This window comes from Polypterus senegalus, chromosome 15 (genome assembly GCF_016835505.1).
Source record: "Polypterus senegalus isolate Bchr_013 chromosome 15, ASM1683550v1, whole genome shotgun sequence".
Taxonomy (NCBI): domain Eukaryota; kingdom Metazoa; phylum Chordata; class Cladistia; order Polypteriformes; family Polypteridae; genus Polypterus; species Polypterus senegalus.
This window is the reverse complement of record NC_053168.1, coordinates 106,781,631-106,802,233: the sequence shown is the minus strand read 5'-3', so window position 1 is coordinate 106,802,233 and position 20,603 is coordinate 106,781,631. Positions and strand designations below refer to the sequence as shown.

Below are 20,603 nucleotides of genomic sequence, written 5' to 3'. Positions count from 1 at the left end.
GGAATGACAGGTTAAAGGAGAACTGTAGACAGGCCAATTTATTGGGGTGACAAATCAGCTAATGGCACAGTGCAAATTAATGTGGTGTCAGACAGCACAGATTCTGGCTTCGCCCAAGACTGGAAGGAAAATTTTTCCTCTCTAAAAAGAAGTCACTATAGTGAGTAGCTCAGCTGTGTATAACTAAAAAAGAAGTCACTGATAAAACTGTAGTAACAAATTGCTATCTCACAGCCTGCTAAACTCATTCATTCATTTGAGGGATTTACGCTACAAATACAGGATATCCGTTATTTATACTCCACCACTGGTAACGTCGTCTAGGCCAAGTAAAATACACAATTATATTTTTTAAGGGTTGTTCTAAAATGTGAAAGCTTTCATGGAACTGCCATACTCATGTTTACTGTATGAAATTATCTGGTTACTTGGATCATCCATCCATCCATTACCCAACCCGCTGTATCCTAACTACAGGGTCATAGGGGTCTGCTGGAGCCAATCCCAGCCAACGCAGGGTGCAAGGCAGGAAACAAACCCCAGGCAGGGTGCCAGCCCACCGCAGTACTTAGATCATATAAAATCAAAATCTACACCTCCATGGGCATTTTGCAAACAAGGACTCATTAGTTTAGCATGAAAACCAAGGCTGATGTCACAAATAAGCCCAACATGTGTGCAATTAAAGCTAGGATTATAGAAAACACATTTTAAGGTAATGCAAAAATAGAAAATACTAGCCAACCCGTGGCGTAGCATATGCCGCATAATCAGGCTGCTGTTTAAATGATTTTTAAGCACAGAGGAAAAAATAAACATTTGAAAAATCCGTAATTTAATAAACCACCAAGAAAAGTAACATTGCAACAATGCACGCTACGAACCAACATACAATTGTCCGTGAGTGAAAACCGGCGGAGCGCCGTCACGCCTTCTCCTTCCAAAGCGAAGGACGGGGTTGAACGGCGCTCGTTCAATATGCACTGCCCACTTATGTGCCGCCCCAACTCCCTACCTGAGTCGCTTTCGTCTGTGTACAGTCCACACGCACCTGTGAGTCACGTTGACTGTTAATTTTCCAAACTCGCCTCAGTCGGGTTCCACGTTGATTTTTCATTGTTCTTTGCGGTTCCGGCTGCTTTTTTATATATAATCCACCAAGTCACCCAACGGGGGGATGTCTGACGGGCTTTACAAAGGGTAGGGACCTAATCAGTGCGAGCGTATGACCCGCACGTACTGGGAATTTCTCGTTCGTGGGGAACAATTGCAAGCCATGGTCTCCATCACGAATGGGGTTCAACGGCTTACGCACGCTCCCCGCCGGGTAGACACACGCTGATCCATTCAGTGTAGCGCGCGTGCAGTACCGGACATACAAGTGCATCACAGACCTGTGAATGCTCAATCTCACGTGGCTGAAAGCCACTTGTCCGTCTAAGAATTTGGACGCCGACCGCTGTTGGGTCGTGTAACTATTTAGCAGGTGGGAGTCTCATTCGTTTTCGGAAATAACCAGCCAAATCGCTCCACCAAATAAAAACTGCCATGCACCGCCACCCACAGAATCGAGAAAGAGCTACCAATCTGTCAATCCTCTCCGTGACCGGGCCGGGTGAGGTTTTCTGTGTTGAGTCAAATGAAGCGAAAGGCTTCAAACCTGGTGGTGCCCTTCCGTCAATTCCTTCAAGTTTCAGCTTTGTAACCATACTCCTCCCTGAACCCAAAGACTTTTGTTACCCGGTTGGCTGCCCTGTTGCGGGGCCTGCATTGGTGAAGCAGGTGAGATGGTAATGAAACAGATGCACAGGGCTTATTGGTTTTTAAAGACTGCTTCCTTCATTGGGTATTAACCAATGCACGGAACGAACCAACACACAATTGTCCGTGCGGCGCTCAGGGTGGAACGGGAGGAGAGGAGAAGGACATCCACTCCGCTCCCTCCGTCATGCTAGTCTTCTAATTTCTCGTTCAGTATGCACTGCTTGCTCATGTGCCCACCTTCAACTCATCACTCAAGTCGTTGTCGTTTTTGTACAGTCCAGATGCACCTGTGACTCACGTAAACTTTTCATTGCTCTGTGCGGTTTTGGCTGCCTTTCTATATATAATCCACCAAGACACCCGACCACGGTAGTAGCGAGGTGGGAGGGGGGTGTGTACAAAGTGCAGGAGCATCTAAGAAGACGCATGTTTGTCGCGGATGCGAATTGCTGCATGTAGCGTGTAAAACAGTTTGCCAGGGTGCACGCAGTTGTGCGTCATAACCAAAAACTCGTTTTTTAAAGACTGCTTACTTTATTGTGTTTTAACCTCAGTTGTAAAGGAATGTTTTAAGGATCCCATGGGATACCCCTCGCAAACCGTTTTACACGCTGCATATGGCGATTCACCTCCGCGAGAAACATGCCTCTATTAACAGTCCGCGTGGGTCGGAGCTGCATGTTGCCTCTATCTACGACAGACGAATAAATGACGCCATTTTTTCTGTGTCGTCGCGTCTGAGTTGGTGGGCTTGGCTCTGCGAGTTGTCGTCATATCCAATGGTCTTGGAGTTGGTGGGCGTGGCTCCTTCCTGCGTGTGCCATAGGTGTCTAACTTGTCGGCGGCTTAGTGAATCCACGCCCCTTCTGGCGTGCTTTCCATGGTCGTCTTGCCTTAGTGAATTATATATATAGATAATGTAAAAATAATGATAAAACAAAAATTAGTAGATTTTTTTTTTTGCAATAAGCAGTAACAATGTGTCAGTTAATCACTATGTGTAAAATATAAAAGTATTTGAATTACTAATGCTTTTTGCCATAAAATGCTAATAAAGTACTCAATTAAGAATAATGCAAAATTCAATTCAATTAACATTTACAAAATACTATTTGAAATGTGAGGCAACATAACAGCACAGTGGTAGCACTGCTGGAGACCAGGGTTCACTTCCTGGGTCCACCCTGTGTGGAGTTTGCATGTTCTCACCGTGTCTGTGTGGGTTTCCTGCCACAGTTTAAAGATATGCATGTCAGATAAATTGTAAATTAGTGTGCGTGTTCACCTTGTGATAGACTGGCACCGTGTTGAGAGGACTGCTCCTGACTTGCACCCTGTGCCTAGCGGGATAGGAAAAGCACCCCACAAATATGCTCAGCATTTAACAGGCTTAGAAAATGGTATGGTAAATAAAATGTCAAGATCCCCAAAGTACTATTATAAATACACTATTTTTTCAATTATTCAATGTATATTCTATTCTCTATGTGACAAAATACATAAATAAAGTTATATCCTTAAAAAGCCCCAATGGCTCTGTATTGAATTCCTGTTGAATTTTATAACTATCTCACTTCATAATTTCATCTCCCTTCTGTCACGGAATCTCTTACTCTCCCATTTGCTTGAACTCCTTCAATTCCTTCTTACTAGTCATACCCTATATATCTGGAATCAGACTAGTATGTCTGCTCTGGTCTTTCTCAAGTGCTGTTATGTCAAAGGTCAGCTTTATTATTCTACTAAGGGAATTCATCTGGTCATGACCTCGTAAAGTGGAAATTAAAATGGGGAAAAAATGTCCAGACAAGGCCTCACATTTCTGGCAACAGCGTGATGTACATCTTTATTATAATGTTATTCCTTTTTTGTCCAACATGATTCCTAAGCCTATATTTTAAAGGATAATTTCAGAATAGGAAGAGCAGAATAGAAAACCTTCATTGTCATTGAAAAAAAAAAAAAAATTTTACGAGACCCACTCCTGCTGGGTACAAAAAAGCAAAACACGTAACACACACAAGAAGAACATAAAAACAATATATTAAAAAAATGCTATTACACTAAAAGGTATCGCACATTTAGCCCAGTTTACAGATAACAGTATATTGTATGTAAAATATATACTTAAAAAGAAATGAGATAACAAAAATGACACAAGTAGTACTACAATAAATAGTACCATTTCATTGGGGAGTAGCTGCATGAGGGCAGCAGCAGTATACATGAGTATATTACCCAGGACTGACCAAAAATTGTTTAACCTGCATTAAATTTGCTTATTTTTGCTCAATGTATTTATGGCTATTGGAAAGAAGCCATTTCTGGATCTGTCAGCCTGTGTTTTCAAAGATCTATAATGCTGACCAGAGGCGAGCAATTGAACAGGTGGTGACCAGAGTTTTAAATATCCTTAATAATATTTGTGGCTCTGGTTAGATAGCGGGAGCGGACAATATCTTTCTGGGAGGGCAGACAGGAGCCTAAGTTTTTTTGTGATGAGTTTATGACTCTCTGGAGAGCCTTCTTGTCTTTTGCTGTGCATCTGGCGTACCATATTGTAATACTGTATGCCAGGAAGCTCTCTATAGCAGAACAAAAATATGCCACCAGTGTCTATTGCTCTTTTATGACCATTGCTATGGTGTTCTCAGACCAGGAAAGGTTCCCTGGAATTTGAATGTGTGCACCACATGGTCTCAGTTGATGTAGAGAGGAAATGATTCTGTGCTGTGCTTTCTGAAGTCCAGAACGAGTTCCTTGGTTTTTGTGGTGTTCAGTAATACTTATTCACTGAACACCATTCTGTCATCTCCTGCTGCTATGAGCCCTATTACAGTAATGTCATCTGCAAACTTAATGATAGTATTTGTGGGATGGGTAAGGGTAGGATATGTGTATAGAGAGTAAATTAGTTGGCTCAACACACAGACCTGTGGAGATCCTGTGCTGAGCAGAAGGGAAGAGGAGAGATGAGGGCGGAGTATAACTCTTTGTAGGTAGTTTGTCAGAAAGTCCTTTACCCAGGTGCAGATGAAGGAGGGGAGGTATAAGTCTGTCATCTTGCTTAACAATATGTATGGGATTATTGTATTAAATGCTTAACTGTAGTCTACTGTACGAAGAGCAGTCTTACATAACTCCCTCTTTGGTCTACATGGCTCAGTGTAGTATGTAGTGAGGTAGCAATGGCATCTTCAGTGGACCTTTTTGATCTGTAAGCAAATGGATACTGGTCTAAAGTGGGTGGTAGGCAGGATTTTATGTCCTGTAAGGCCAATCCCTTGAAGCACTTCATTCCTACCAGCGTGAGAACAACCAGTCTATAATTATTTAAGCTCTCTGTGGCTATTTTTGTAGAGAAATGGATGATGGTCGATGATTTCAGGTGGGGCGCAGTAGTGGCCGACGGCTGAGAAAGATTACAAAACTTCATGAAGACACCAACAAGCTGGTCAGAACATGCTTTGAGTATCTTCTCAGATACTCCATCAGAGCCAATAGCCTTCCTTGGGCAAGATGGTGCCATGGTTGGGCTCAGTCACTTTTTGCTCTCCTGTCTGATGCTGTTTGCTTGTTTGATTTTCATTGTCGATTTGTGTCATGCAAACATTGTATATAGCCATCAGGATTTAATGGATATTGGATTACAGTATAAATTAAACAATATAAACCACTTTCAGCAGATATATAACACACCGGAAGATATAGTGAGAACACCAGGGAAATCGTGGATTATTAACAGTCCCAGTAAATGACAGAGACATCGGAGAGAGAGGAAACAGAAGCAGGGATGCAAACTGGGTCTATGGACTAGAATATACTTTGTGTGATTATGCTTATTACTTTTACTTTCTATCTGAAAAATCTGACATTTACTGGCTTTACATTGGGATGCAAATTTTAACCTTTGATGATAAGACAGAAAAAATAATGCGAGGATACCTTTTCTAAGAAAGGTTTTATTTGTGAATTGTACATGTAACAGCTTATTTTAATGTCAATTGAAAATGTCATATAAAAAGTCATATTATGCATTTTTGTTTAGGATTAAATCATATCAATGTGCTTGGGGGTCAGTCATGTGCACATCTGGTTAAAAGTTATGCCCACAATGAAGAATACCCATTCTGATGACACTTACTGGGTATGCATAGGTAGCCCACTGCAATAGTTGAAAGAATACTTAAATGGTATTTTATTTTATACTGTATGTACTTTGTAATGGTGGCTGAAAAAAAATTTTAAACTCATGATTGCATGGAGAAATTACATATTAATATTCAAATTCAGAGAGCACACATTGTGGCTTCATCATTGACCAATGAATGAGGTAGAGTGACAGGTCTTAAATTCAACGGTGCAGTATTGTGGATTTTACATTTTTCCTGTTGACATTCAATGAAGAGTCTTCAGGAAGTAACTGTTAATATTTCAGCAAAAAGTGCATACATTTTGCTTGTTTTTTCAACCAGCATGCCATATTACACAGTTTGCAGTAATCATTTCCACATTTTGCTTGAAAAGCTCCCTATTTAAACGACTTTTAAGTGTGCTTCATTTTCTGAAGTGTCCTTTCTGCTTTCTGATGTAAAATAACTTTAGAGTAGCTAAAAATCTGTTAACATATCTAATTAAATGAATTAGGTTTTAAAGTCTATATCAGGGCTTGCAATACAGCAAGACAAGTTTCCCAACAAAAATGTAACATAATCAATAAGACCACAAATTTAAAACTCAATGTTTATTGCTAACATCGCTAACACTAAACTTCATTTGCCACAAACCAGTTCAAATTTAAGTTATGTTATGGTCAGCCCGTATTGATTTTGCTGTAAATATAACCAACTTCTTAGCTGTATTTTAACTGGATATAAATAATCCATTCAAAATCTGCATCCCAAATACTACTTTGGAAACGATCTTGTCTGGTAACAAGCAGTTTTTTGTGCATAAGCGGATTGTTAATAAATATACAGTGGATATAGTTCCTGTTTTAAACACAGTTTCCACTAGCTTTTTCATTCAAGACTAAGTGTGTGTGTATAATACACAAAAATTAGAATATCATGAAAAAGGGTATTTGTTTTCATTATTTATTTCAAGAAGGTAAACATTCACATATGCTCATTACATATAAAGTGAATTATCTCACGCTTTGTTTGTTTTAATGTTGATAACTATGGCAGATGACTAACGAAAATCAGAAATCATTGCTCATTTCTTTTCCCCTTCTGGAAGTATGAAGCTCTCCACTGTCCACATTTACTGTAAACTGTTGAAACAGGAAACATTTTGCTGCATAGTTCAACTCACAAATATAGTCTGTAAATCAGTGTTCCAGGAACTCATCCAGGATGGTGCAAACAGCCAATAAGTAGCAGACTGGCAGGCATCATACACATTGGTTAAAATGCCAGAAAGCTGTAGTTGAGCTTCAAAGTGAAGTGGACCCAAAATAGGGTTAAATGTCAAGGAATAGCATTCCTAGAAGTATTTAGTTTGTCACTACGTGATCTGCTGCCTTTGAATCTTGCACAGGTTAATGAAAGATTTGATATTGTTGTTAGTATATTTTTGTGTAAGCAGCATTTTGATGTACAGGTATGTTAGAATAAAACCTTTTTGATAGCATCTGTTAATTCTAGTAAATAAGGGCACCTCACTGCCACTAGTTGCTCAGTTGTGCCTCATCCATTGACCTTCTCTTATAAATTTTTTCTTCACAAGAAATGGAAATTAGCTCACCCGGTGCAAGTGAGCCTGTTAAGGGCTGGTAAGGGGACAAGCTTTCTTCCTTCACATGTTATTAAAGTTCTGAGTGAAAATAATCAGGTCAGTTTGCCATATCATGCTCCAAAGTCATTTGACCTTCAAACCACTTGCTTCACTTTTATTTTGTTTTTGTGCGGTGTACAGGTATTACTAGCGGTAAAGGAAAACTAAATCGGCTCATTACTATAATAAGCACAGATATACTCAAATAAATGGTACAGGTATACTTTGCACTAAATTAGCTAAATGGTACAGGTATGGTTTGGACTGAATTACTACTACAGGTTTATTAATTTAGACTTAGGACTTAGGAAAAGAAAATCCGAACACATTTCTCCAGTTTTAATGTCACTGCACTGGTTACCTGTGTCATTCAGGATTGACTTTAAAATTCTGCTTATGGTTTATAAAGCCTTAAATAATCTCGCCCCATCTTATATATCGGAATGTCTGACACGTTATATTCCAAATCGTAACCTTAGATCCTCAAATGAGCGTCTCCTTATAATTCCAAAAGCTAAACTTAAAAGAAGTGATGAGGTGGCCTTCTGCTGTTATGCACCTAAAATCTGGAATAGCCTGCCAATAGGAATTCGCCAGGCTGATACAGTAGAGCACTTTAAAACACTGCTGAAAACACATTACTTTAACATGGCCTTTCTATAACTTCAATTTAACTTAATTTAACTTAATCCTGATACTCGATATGTTCAATCACCTCAAAATAACTATTCATGGTGGCTCTAAAATCGGTACTGACCCCTACTCTCTTTTCTGTTTCTTTTTCCGGTTTCTTTGTGGTGGTGGCCTGCGCCACCACCACCTACTCAAAGGTTCATGATGCTCAAACAATGATGGACGGATTAAAAGGCAGAAGTCTACGTGACCATCATCATCATCAAGCCCTTCCGTGAGAATCCTAAATCCAAAGAGGACTGTTTCATTTATATTAGGTAGAATGCCCAGAGGGGACTGGGCGGTCTCATGGTCTGGAATCCCTACAGATTTTATTTTTTCTCCAGCCGTCTGGAGTTTTTTTTGTTTTTCTGTCCCCCCTGGCCATTGAACCTTACTCTTATTCGATGTTAATGTTGATTTATTTTGTTTTATAATTGTGTCTTTCATTTTTCTATTCTTTAATATGTAAAGCACTTTGAGCTACTGTTTGTATGAAAATGTGCTATATAAATAAATGTTGTTGTTGTTGTTGTAGACAGAAGAATGGCATATGACAGGACTCTGTTGCTTAGAGACTAATCTAAGCCATGGTTACGTGAACTACAATAACTAAATAAGAATCACCTAATAATTGTGATTATTATTTACCATACATGTACTGTTATAGTACTAATATTGTTAGACATTGAGAGCACATACTGTAAAAAAGCATACTATATTTAAGAAGGATCCATTACTAACATGGAAAGTATACTAAAGTAACAGTTATTAATTATCTTGATTTATTCCAGTGCAGTGGATTATTTGGGGCAACATTAAATTTACTTATACACTGTGTAAGCCAAAGTGAAGCATTTAATGCTGTAAATAGGGAATGCATACGGTTGTTTTGCTTTTTAAAGCTCATGTTTTGGAGAATGATTTTTGCTGTACTACTGTATTTATTATTTTGATGAAACCTGTGCACCATTAGGGGTGAACATTGAAGAATATATATTTATCAATTCATACCTGTTTGAAAATGAATACAGACAATGAAAAAAAATATGAAAGCGTGAAATTTACATTTGAATCCTCTTGTGAAATTGCCAGTTACAGTCTTGTTAAAACAGAGAACCCAACTCTGTCTTCACAAAGAGTGAAATATCATATAAACGTTAGTAGATCAAGGATTGTCATTCTACATCTGATGTCCTAGGGTTTGGGTCGCTATTCTTACGCAGTGTGGTCCACATACCAGTTTTCAAGGAGAGAGCTAACTTATGTTTAAGGATTGCTGCAACATGAAGATAAGCTTGTCTATGGTCTGTAAAGGGAAGATAACAGGAATACTGTCTCTCTCTCAAAAAAAAAACAAAAAAACACACACAATGATCTGTAAAATACATGGCCGACAGGCACCTACAGCGTTTTCTATAATGCATCACTTGTATGTCTATGTGTGCTCTAGCGAACTGTCTGTTCAGAATTATGCAAATGGTATCATGCTATTCCTGGACAACTGTGAGGAGACCCTATTTAAAAGGGCTACACTGATGGAGATAAAAGCAGCACTTAGCACAAAGTCTGTTACCTAACCATTCTGATATGCCATTCAACAAAACCTTGCACACTCCTATCACCAACTCCTTAGGGGGCCTTAAACTAAAGTGATAATACTGCTGCTCTTGAAAAGTTCTTTCATGACTATGAGGAATGGAGTGGCGATATCAGAAACTAACTTCATTCATCACATTACATGCTTCCACAAATAAACATGACGGGAACACTTTCATTCCCAGACTACTGTAAGTTGTCAGTGTAAATGTTATTTAATAATAGGCACCAACAGACAGTTACATCACACAGTACAAAGAAACACAAGAAAACTTCCATATCAAAACTAAAAATATGAAATGACTGAACCGTACGTGTGGCACAAAAGCATCAAAACAGGTCATATTCCAAACTTTAAAAATGCCTGTCTGTGTAAATTGACTGGTCTATGCAACCTAAACTAGAACTATCTCCACAGTGAAATGCACTATATGTGTAATTGTCCTATGAAAGTTCATCGTGGCTTTTTTTTTTTTTAAACTGATAGTACTTTCTTGGGATAGAGAGAAGGATGGGACTATAAACTTGAAGTCTTATTGCACTCTCTACTCCCTCCCTGGCAAAAACAAATAACATAGTAGTACTCTCATATGTAACAGAGAAAAGCAGCACTCATAGTGCACAGTTGTATGACAGATCCAGAAAGTTGATAAAGAAATGTCCAGTTATTGGGCTTACAATCAAAAAGATCTTGATTGTAGCAATAGCTCTGTAATGAAACTCCACCTAAAAAGAATTCTTAATATGTACGAACTTCAGTGTAATGAATTCTTACTTTGTTCAATTACCCTGAAAATAAAGGCTTTAAAACTTAGGTTCTCTATCAATAGATTCGACAACCAACTGAACAGGTAAAAAGGGACCAGAAACAGTAGATCATTCAAGCAGCCGCCATTCTAGATAGGTGTCAAATCTGTCAAGTACTGAGATGTGACCATTTAAACCTGAGTTAAATCTTCCTCCTAAGTAAACATGTATACAGATTAGACAATACTCTGGTGTGTGCTTTAAATTTCTCAGGACTCTGTTTGACTCTGTTCACCTCAAAAGCACAAAACCTATAATGCAAAACAGACCCTTTGCACCAAATTAAATATATTTTTTAATAGTTTTTTTTATATAGTTAAGATTACAGTTTTGAGATTATAAACTTTAAACCTGTAATACCTTGTGATTAACAATACACAGTCCTAGATAATCTCACAAGTCAGTAATCACACACATAAACTTACAATTTCAGATCAACTTATCATTCAGATAAACAAAATTAAACTGTATTCAATATCTTAATCTATTATAACAATGTGAAAATTAACACCCATAAGACTCACAAGCAGCTGGAAACTGCTAACTGTATGCCATCAGCAGATATTTCAGAAGGTTCACACTGCTCTCTAGGGATAAAACAAGGTAGATTCCACTTGTGAGCTAAGGTCAACACTGCAGTAACTAAAAGTCTGTTAAATCCTATTCTTCTTGTGAGGTTGTACACTAGAGATCAATCCATTACTGTTGTATTTCTTTCAGACATCAGCACACTTTCCAGTTCTTTAAACTGCACAAAAAGTGAATTCTCTTTATTTTTGTTATTTTATTTTTTTATTTTTTTTTAATATTTTACAAGATCTTAAACCTTCTTTGCATATTCTTGGAAAAGGACTTAATGGAAATAAACCTTTTAAATGTCCTTTGAATGAGAACACTTACAATATCCAACACTTGAATAGAGAGTTTTGCGTGGGTTAAAATTTCCAAAGCTACTTCAAATTAAAAATAGGCATATTAATATCTGAACAGCAGAGACTCAAATGTGCACTAAGTAAACAGTTTATGAAACAATGAACAAATCCAGTACAAAATATATTTAAGCATGAACTTGTTTCAATGTCAAAAACATTTCATACAGTTGAGTATGAAAGAAAAAAAAATACTAAAACCAACTAACAGTAGAAAAAAAAATCTTTGCAGCCATTGTCACGTGTGTCCAGTACTAGTAGTTTTACTGCCTACAGTTCTGCTGATGAAAGAACCAAGCTTTCATTATGTATGATGTGGTTTTTATGTAAAAGTTAAATTACTATGGTACAAATATGTATAGTTTGAAGGTATTTTCCTAAAAAATGGTTTCAATCTCTTTCAATATTCCATTACAGAGTTAAAGTCATCCCTGAAATAAAAAATGACAACAGAGGCAATGAATTCTCAAATTGCACTGAAGCAAATGAGAAAAACTGGCCTATAAGGATCAATGGAATGATGGAAAATACAACAAGCTCAGATGGAAGAAAAAATCTATTTTTGTTTACCAACAAATACCATCTACTGAGAAGTTAAGTGTTTTAACAGCACAATGATCATAATTATAAAGTTAAAGTTACACTGCATATATTCAGAAAGAAAAAAGCTACATAATGCAGCTTTTTACATTCTATGTTCTACTTTCAACTATCTTATTGACACCAAAATGGGAATAATATACAAAGGTGTGAAGATGTGCATTTCATCCTTTTCTGGCTGTAGGCAGGCCCTTGTCATGAAATATCCACTTCCTCTTTTCCTATGTTGTGCCTTTCTTTCTACACTCTGGTTCTCATTAATAATGTCCATTAGCATCATTCTATGTCTTCCACATGACTTTTTCCACAGACTTCAATGACATCTCTTAGCAGTCTGTTGGGCCTATGAAAATATGCATTGGTTATATTATATGTACTGCTATACTCATTACTGACATTTGTGCTATGGTAGGACATTTTTCAAAAATTCCCTGTTTACTTGTTAATATTTAAGTGTTTGCTTTTTCTAAAATGCATATTGCATTTTACTCTGTAGGAACCCTTTTTAGGATCCAAAAGGTATGTATGACTTAAAGGTGCAATTCCAGGTTATCTGGATACTACAATGTAGTCCACACCATGTCATAATAATTGTTACACATTGAATTTCCAACAGTTGGGTTTTCTAGAGGAACAGCTGTCACTGAAAATATATGTGTATGAAAATAAAATCTATTAGGAGAGACAATTCTATTTAAATAATTTCAAAATAAGGATCTGTTTATTCATATCACAACCAAAAAAAGTTTCCATTTTCTTAATATCCTACTGCTTTTAGAGAATGTATCAAAACTCTTCTTATTGCCTTTTCACATAATCTGAATAAGGTGAACTCTGTTTTTGTGTAATTTACTGTGATACTGAGGTATAAAAACTGCAGACCTCAGAAGTGCAAGCAGTAATGTACCTACATTAAAAATGCAATATATACTTGTGTGTGTGTGTGTATATATATATATATATATATATATATATATATATACATATACACACACACACACTGAGTATCAGACGTGGGTACATTTAAAGGTATATTTACTCCGTTACATTTACTTGAGTAACTTTTTAAAAAAACTGTACTTCTAAGAGTACTTTTACCGCAACATACTTTTTACTTTTACTTAAGTACATTTGTGAAGAAGAAACGCTACTCTTACTCCGCTACATTGGGCAACACTCAAATCGTTACTTTTTTTCCATTAAAGTCTGACAGACAATTTTCAATCTGCTTTGTGTAGCGTATGCTGTCAAGTTGTGCACATGCCTTCCATTGTGTCTCCAGCTCTGACGCGAGGTTTTGGATGATCACCAAACCAAGGAGCTGCAGCTTTGAGGACAGATGTTGCATTTTTCGTTTGAAAGCTTTAACTGAGCTTATCATATTGACCATGGTTTTCTCTTTTCCTTTCAGATGTAAATTAAGCTCGTTCAACATGTTGGTCAGATCGGAAAAAAAATGCCAAGTCTAGCGGCCATTGATCATTAAGTTGCTTGTATTCTGCATATTTAATGACAAGGAGAAACTCCTTTTTCTCCGGCCAAGGATCTTGAAATCTCAGCAGGAATTTCTCCCTTGCCATCTGCCTCAACGAAGGCATTTTTTATCATCTCTCCATCTTGGAAGGACTTCTTATGCTTAATGATTGAGTGACTCACCCGGAACGATGCTTCGGTGTGTCTGCCTTTGCATTTGAATTCAGCTGAGTGAAAAATGATGAAAGTCCAATTAACTGAGATTTTAGTTCCCTCTCCTTTCTCTTTCTCAGATCACTTTTCGGAAGGAAGTCAGTTTCGTAGTTTTTATGAACAGTTCGGAAGTGCCTTTCCACATTTTCCTTCTTTGGGATAGCAATGATAGATTGACAGATCAGACAAATGCACTTCAATTGTGACATTGTGAGAGAAAAATATCCTCTTCCAATTCTACATCCAGCCCATAAACAACAATTTTTTTTTAAATCCCTTCTTTAGTCGATATAAATTGGAAGGCTAACTAGATCACTTAGATAGCCAAAGATTTGCAGTAGTTTGCGCTTTTGATCGTGTGTGCGGGATCACCAGTGTGTTAGAAGAAAAGAGATCTCAGACTGGCCGCCCGGTATGTCAATCAAGAGGCAAATGCCATAGGGAGGATATATGATAGACTAACGCTTAAAAAAAGCGTTCAATGCATTGGCCACCCCTGCTGTATAGTATATGATATAAACAAAAAAGAAACTGGTGCTTTTATATTGGACCTTTTTTGGCCCAAGAAGGTCAGGTGTAGATTTGTTTGGACTGACGAATCTTGGGTAAGTAAAATCATTAACAAATCAGAATCCCTAGTATTTTAAACTACTAAATCCCTAAGAGACAGTTAAAGAAGGTGTCTATTTTACTTTATTTAAATCATGCTGTGACATGCTGTCAAAAATTCAAGTTAAAAAAAAGAGAAACTTCAAGGCATGCTACTCACTGAAGAAAAACAATAAATAGCTGGTCTGCTGGAGAACAAACTGAGATAGCACTTTATTTTCTGGAAATTCAGTTCTATTAACTTGTGTGAATAAATAAAATTATTATACAAGGTCCACTATACTTAAGATTGTACCAATGTATCAATGTGTGTAAATGTTTACACAAATCAGGGTGCACAGTACAACTTCTCACTTCTATGATGAATGCTGATAATTAAATTGATAACAGTCTGCAAACATCTAGATATCCACAATGGTGGCAGTAAAAAATCCCTTACAAGAGTCACATATTCAAAGCATTTAAAAATCATATTAATGTCATACATATTTATTTTAAGTGCAACCTAAATTACTGATATACTGAACCTTACTCCAGTTTTATCCTCAGAGAGTTTTCAGCGTATTCCTTAACCTGCAAGGTTCTTCACTTTTCTTGACTGAGAAATTTTAAATACTTAAACGAAATCGATTTTAGAACTTAAGAAGTATAAACTTTACTTTGGATAATGAAACATCTAGTGTTTAACCAAGAGTGATTGTTTTTCATGAACAAAATGTAAATCAAACACCCAAAATCACATTCATATTCTGTTCACAAAATTATTTCAGTGGAAAAGCACTTAATTAGAAACATTAACACTCAAATTACTATGTCTGTTACATATATATTTTATAATTGTTATGGTGTGCTCACAAGGGAGAAAAAAAAGATTGCTTCCATCAACAGAATGCAAAAGACCAAACTTGCACCACAAAACAATGAAATGATAAAAAAGTAAAAATAAAGATAATCCAAAAACAGAGGACAGACCGTGGGTATACAGCATCCATTTGTATATTTTATTCTAGTTTCTTTTATCCACATCTGTCTGAAAGTTTTTACTTTATTAGCATTATGCCTTGAAAATGTGTCATGAAATGCATAGGTAATTGCAGTATGGTTTCCCTCTCCCTGGCTGAATCATTTCTGGAGATCTCATATTACTTGGATATTTTGTTATTATCTTTCTTCATGAATCTTGTTATCATCCACTGGACCTCGAATAAACAACACTGTTCTTTTTGGAGTGTGCTCTTTTCTCTTCACTGTCCTTTTACATACACGTGTTGTGACCGTTCACAGCCTGAATATGTGTGACCTCTACATTTGTTCTTGTTAATAGGGGGTTAACAGAGGGTTCTTTCTTTGATTTCAATAATGTTTTCTGGATAATTAGGGGATTTCTACTTATCTACTTATATCTATTGGAAGATCAAACCAGGAAAACATTTCTGATCTCTATGGATGATGGAACTTGAACTGAACAAACTAAACATTAATAGTTTAAAGATCTGATTGTAATTCTGTTTATGTTAACTATTTAAATGTAAAGGGTTCATACTATTTTCATATTATATATACATTATTCAATTAAAACAAAACATTTGGATTGGTTAAAGTAAATCAGCCATATATTGGAATAATAATTCTGTTTGCTGGACTGCAGTCAGTAGCTAGGGATCAGATGGTTCTCTTTTCTCAGTGTGAAGACCATCATACGGATACAGCAATCAAATTATGGTTAGCATGCAGATTAAAATTTAGCACAAAGCATAAAAGACAACATGTACTCAACTCACCACCATGCTACCAAGCATTGGAAGATTTGACTTTTTTTGGTCAGAAGATGCCACTGTGAGGTGAAGCAAACTGGAGAGCCAGAAGAAAACAAAGTATCTAGTTATTCTATGTTAGTAGTATTAGGATGATGGTTAGAAAACAAAACAGAACATGCAGCTCACATTTTAGCCAAGCAAGACAGTATTGGTGCAGCGAACATTGCCCCAACCTATCATCCTCTCCCCGTAGCATTCAGAATGACTTAATTTTATAGGCAAGGATATTACTGTTATTAGACAAGTGAGTACAGGATAAAGTACTAACACACAACATCTAACCCAATATCCCCGTTTACAATACCACATCTCTTATGTGCTCTTACTTTAGCAACATTTAATCAATAAATCCCTAATTTCAAAAAAAAGTGGGGGTAGGGAGACCTTTTTAATATGTTAGATATTTTTAAACATTTTTTAACATGAATCAGTAAACACTAGAATTAAGTGAAAGAGTGCTGTTGATACAAGGTAGCAATAGAATATTCACTTTTATTGTCTTAAATATACATTAAGTAAATAACAGTTGATGAGTCAAGATCTAGTACTTCACTGGTACTTTTTTTTTTTTAAGTGTCCATTACAAGCTACCATCATTTGCAAGTCAGCTGGTGTTTTAATATCAAGTAAATTTTATAGTTGTGCAAAATTAAGCAATGAGCTAGCAGTGTAAAATAACAAAATATGACTGAACACTGATGGATTACATCTATACCCTGATTGTTCCTTATCCTGAAAATATTTTGGTAGATGGGTAGCACAGTATTTAGGACTGCTAATTCACAGATACAGCATCTTGGGTTTGAATCCTGCACTTGGTCACTATCCATATGGAGTTTGCACATCCCTTATGTCTGTGAGAACTACCATTGAGTACTTAGGCTTTTCTCCCATACCCCCAAAGACACACACATTAGATGAATGGGTGACTCTAAATTACCCCTGTGTGAAGGGGCATTTCCTTAACTGGACCCAGCGATTAACTGGTACACAGTGCTACCAGCATGGGCAGTAACCCTAAACTGAAATGTAAATTTTGGGTAGTCTTGCCAGGTGAAACAATTTTTAAAATTGTAATTATTTATTACAGTGCAAACACAAAAAAGAGGTTATTTGCTGAAGTACTGCTTTCTACCCATTACATTTAAATGAAAGATCTTGTCTCTGGACTTTTTTTAAAATAAACATGAATAAGATTGCTAGCAGTTGCCTTTAGAAATGGAAATGCATCACAATGACGACGAAAACATACAAGAATTTTACCAAAAATAAAGCAAGTATTTCTCATAGAACCGTTAAAATGACACAAAAGTATCTTATATGCATGTCTTCAATTGCTGTAATACATGAATACTGTATTTTAAAGAAGTTAGGAAATAAGGGTGCAATTAACTGCAGTAAAATTAAAACTAAGGGTTGCCTCAACTGGCAGAAAATTGTTTTACTACCAAGCGTTAAAATAATTTAGCAGTTTCTTGGTATTGACAAGACAAACAGAGGAAGTAACACTAGATCTCCATTTAAAGTAATCCATGGAAGCACAGAAATATGTAATTTACAATTGAACCCACAGCTATCATTTTCCAATAAGGGGGTTGAACGTTTACATTCTATGCTGCATTTCTACAGTAGAGTTTTGAACACACTTCTCACCAGATTTTCCACAGCAAATTTGTATATTTTGCTATGACAAAAAACAAACCAATAGACATATATTTGTGCAAATCTTACTTGTCTCCATTAACACAAAAAGCCATCCACTTACAGTTTAGTTGACCTACCTAAAACAGTGCACTCTTTGCAACCGAAGACCAACCACCTTGTTTTTAAATGTCTGTTGGCTGTGTCAATTGTGCTTGTTAAGTTTATCGATTCAGTTTCAGCAACCACTCATTCAAATAAAAAATGTAATGTTTCAGGTATCATATCTTTTAACAAATAAATATTTAACCACTAATTCTCCTAACTGTAGTTCCTTTATCAGCCAGGTAATTCTACAGTAACATTATCAACTGAAGACAAAGGAGGACGGATAATGAGTTAAAGTTACTTTTGGAAAAAGATTAAATTATTTTTTTTGTGAGATCACACTTGAAATTGAGTTTTCAAAAGACATAACAGTTGCAAGATGTTATCTGTGTGTCATATATTAAGTAACAAATACTGTAAAATATATGAGGCTGGTAAGCAGTGGTGCATATACAGTACACTCATCACCCACTTTATTAGGTAAACCTGTTCAACTGCTTGTTAACCCAAATATCTAATCAACTAATCACATGGCAGCAATTCAATGCATTTAGGCATGTAGATGTTGTCAAGACAATCTGCTGAAGTTTAAACCGAGCATCACAATGGGGGAAGAAAGGTGATTTAAGTGGCATGGTTGTTTGTGCAACGCGAGTTGGTCCGTGTATTTCAAACTGCTGATCTACTGGGATTATCACACACAATCATCTCTAGGGTTTAAAGGAAGAGGTCCAAAAAAAGAGAAAAAAATCCAGTGAATGGCAGTTCTCTGAGCGAAAATGCCTTCTTGATGCCAGAAAAGAATGACCAGGATGGTTTGAGCTGATAGAAAGGCAACAGTAACTCGAATAACCATTCGTTACAACCAAGATATGCAGAAGAGCATCTCTGAATGCACAACCATTAGAATCTTGAAGCAGATGGCTACAGCAGTAGGAGACCACACAAGGTGCCACTCCTGTCAGCTAAGAACAGGTAACTGAGGCTACAGTTCACATGGGCTGACCAAAATTGGATAAAAAATGGTGGCAGGGGTGTAATGGTGTGGAGAATATTTTCTTGGCACACTTTGGGCCCCTTAGTATACCGACTGAGCATAATGTAAATGCCACGGCCTACCCAAGTATTGTGCCAATCATTTTCCATCCATTTACAGTGGTGCTTGAAAGTTTGTGAACCCTTTAGAATTTTCTATATTTCTGCATAAATATGACCTAAAACATCATCAGATTTTCACTCAAGTCCTAAAAGTAGATAAAGAGAAACCAGTTAAACAAATGAGACAAAAATATTATACTTGGTCATTTATTTATTGAGGAAAATGATCAAATATTACATATTTGTGAGTGGCAAAAGAATGTGAAACTCTAGGATTAGCAGTTAGTTTGAAGGTGAAATTAGAGTCAGGTGTTTTCAATCAATGGGATGACAATCAGGTGAGAGTGGGTACCCTGTGTTATTTAAAGAACAGGGTGGACTCCACCAATCCACAGTCAGACAGATTGTGTACAAATGGCAGAAATTCAAGATCATTGTTACCCTCCCCAGGAGTGGTCAACCAACAAAGATCACTCCAACAGCAAGGCGTGTAATAGTCGGCGAGGTCACATAGGACCCCAGGGTAAATTGTAAGCCAACTGAAGGCCTCACTCACATTGGCTAATGTTCATGTTCATGAGTCCACCATCAGGAGAACACTGAACAACAATAGTGTGCATGGCAGGATTGCAAGGAGAAAGCCACTGCTCTCCAAAAAAAAATTGCTGCTCGTCTGCAATTTGCTAAAGATCACGTGGACAAACCAGAAGGCTATTGGAAGAATGTTTTGTGGACAGATGAGACCAAAATAGAACTTTTTGGTTTAAATGAAAAGCGTTATGTTTGGAGAAAGGAAAACACTGCATTCCAGCATAAGAACCTTATCCCATCTGTGTAACATGGGGGTGGTAGCATCATGGTTTGGGCCTGTTTTGCTGCATCTGGGCCAGGACGGCTTGCCTTCATTGATGAAACAATGAATTCTGAATTATATCAGAGAATTCTAAACGAAAATGTCAGGACATCTGTCCATGAACTGAATCTCAGGAGAAGGTTGGTCATGCAGCAAGACAATAACCCTAAGCACACAAGTCGTTCTACCAAAGAATGGTTAAAGAATAATAAAGTTAATGTTTTGGAATGGCCAAGTCAAAGTCCTGACCTTAATCCAATCGAAATGTTGTGGAAGGACCTGAAGCGAGCAGTTCATGTGAGGAAACCCACCAACATCCCAGAGTTGAAGCTGTTCTGTACGGAGGAATGGGCCAAAATTCCTCCAAGCCGGTGTGCAGGAATGATCAAAAGTTACCGGAAACATTTAGTTGCAGTTATTGCTGCAAAGTGGGGTCACACCAGATGGTGAAAGAAAAGGTTCACATACTTTTGCCACTCATAAATATGTAATATTCGATCATTTTCCTTAATAAATAAATGACCAAGTATAATATTTTTGTCTCATTTGTTTAACTGGTTTCTCTTTATCTACTTTTAGAACTTGAGTGAAAATCTGATGATGTTTTAGGTCATATTTATGCAGAAATATTGAAAATTCTAA

At 36.9% G+C, this 20,603-nt stretch overlaps 1 protein-coding gene across 4 annotated transcripts in view; it reads right to left on the bottom strand.

The window, feature by feature from the left end:
- The window catches only part of golga4 (golgin A4), a 225,531-nt gene that overhangs the window by 947 nt on the left and 203,981 nt on the right, over positions 1-20,603 (bottom strand). For 3 of the 4 annotated variants that reach the window (XM_039736487.1, XM_039736489.1, XM_039736490.1), the window contains one exon: positions 16,226-16,295. The exons of the other annotated variant lie outside the window; for it this stretch is intronic. In XM_039736487.1, the coding sequence (XP_039592421.1) occupies positions 16,266-16,295 (30 nt within the window). In that variant the 3' untranslated portion in view covers positions 16,226-16,265. The remainder of the gene's footprint in view (positions 1-16,225; positions 16,296-20,603) is intronic. 4 annotated transcript variants of the gene reach the window in all.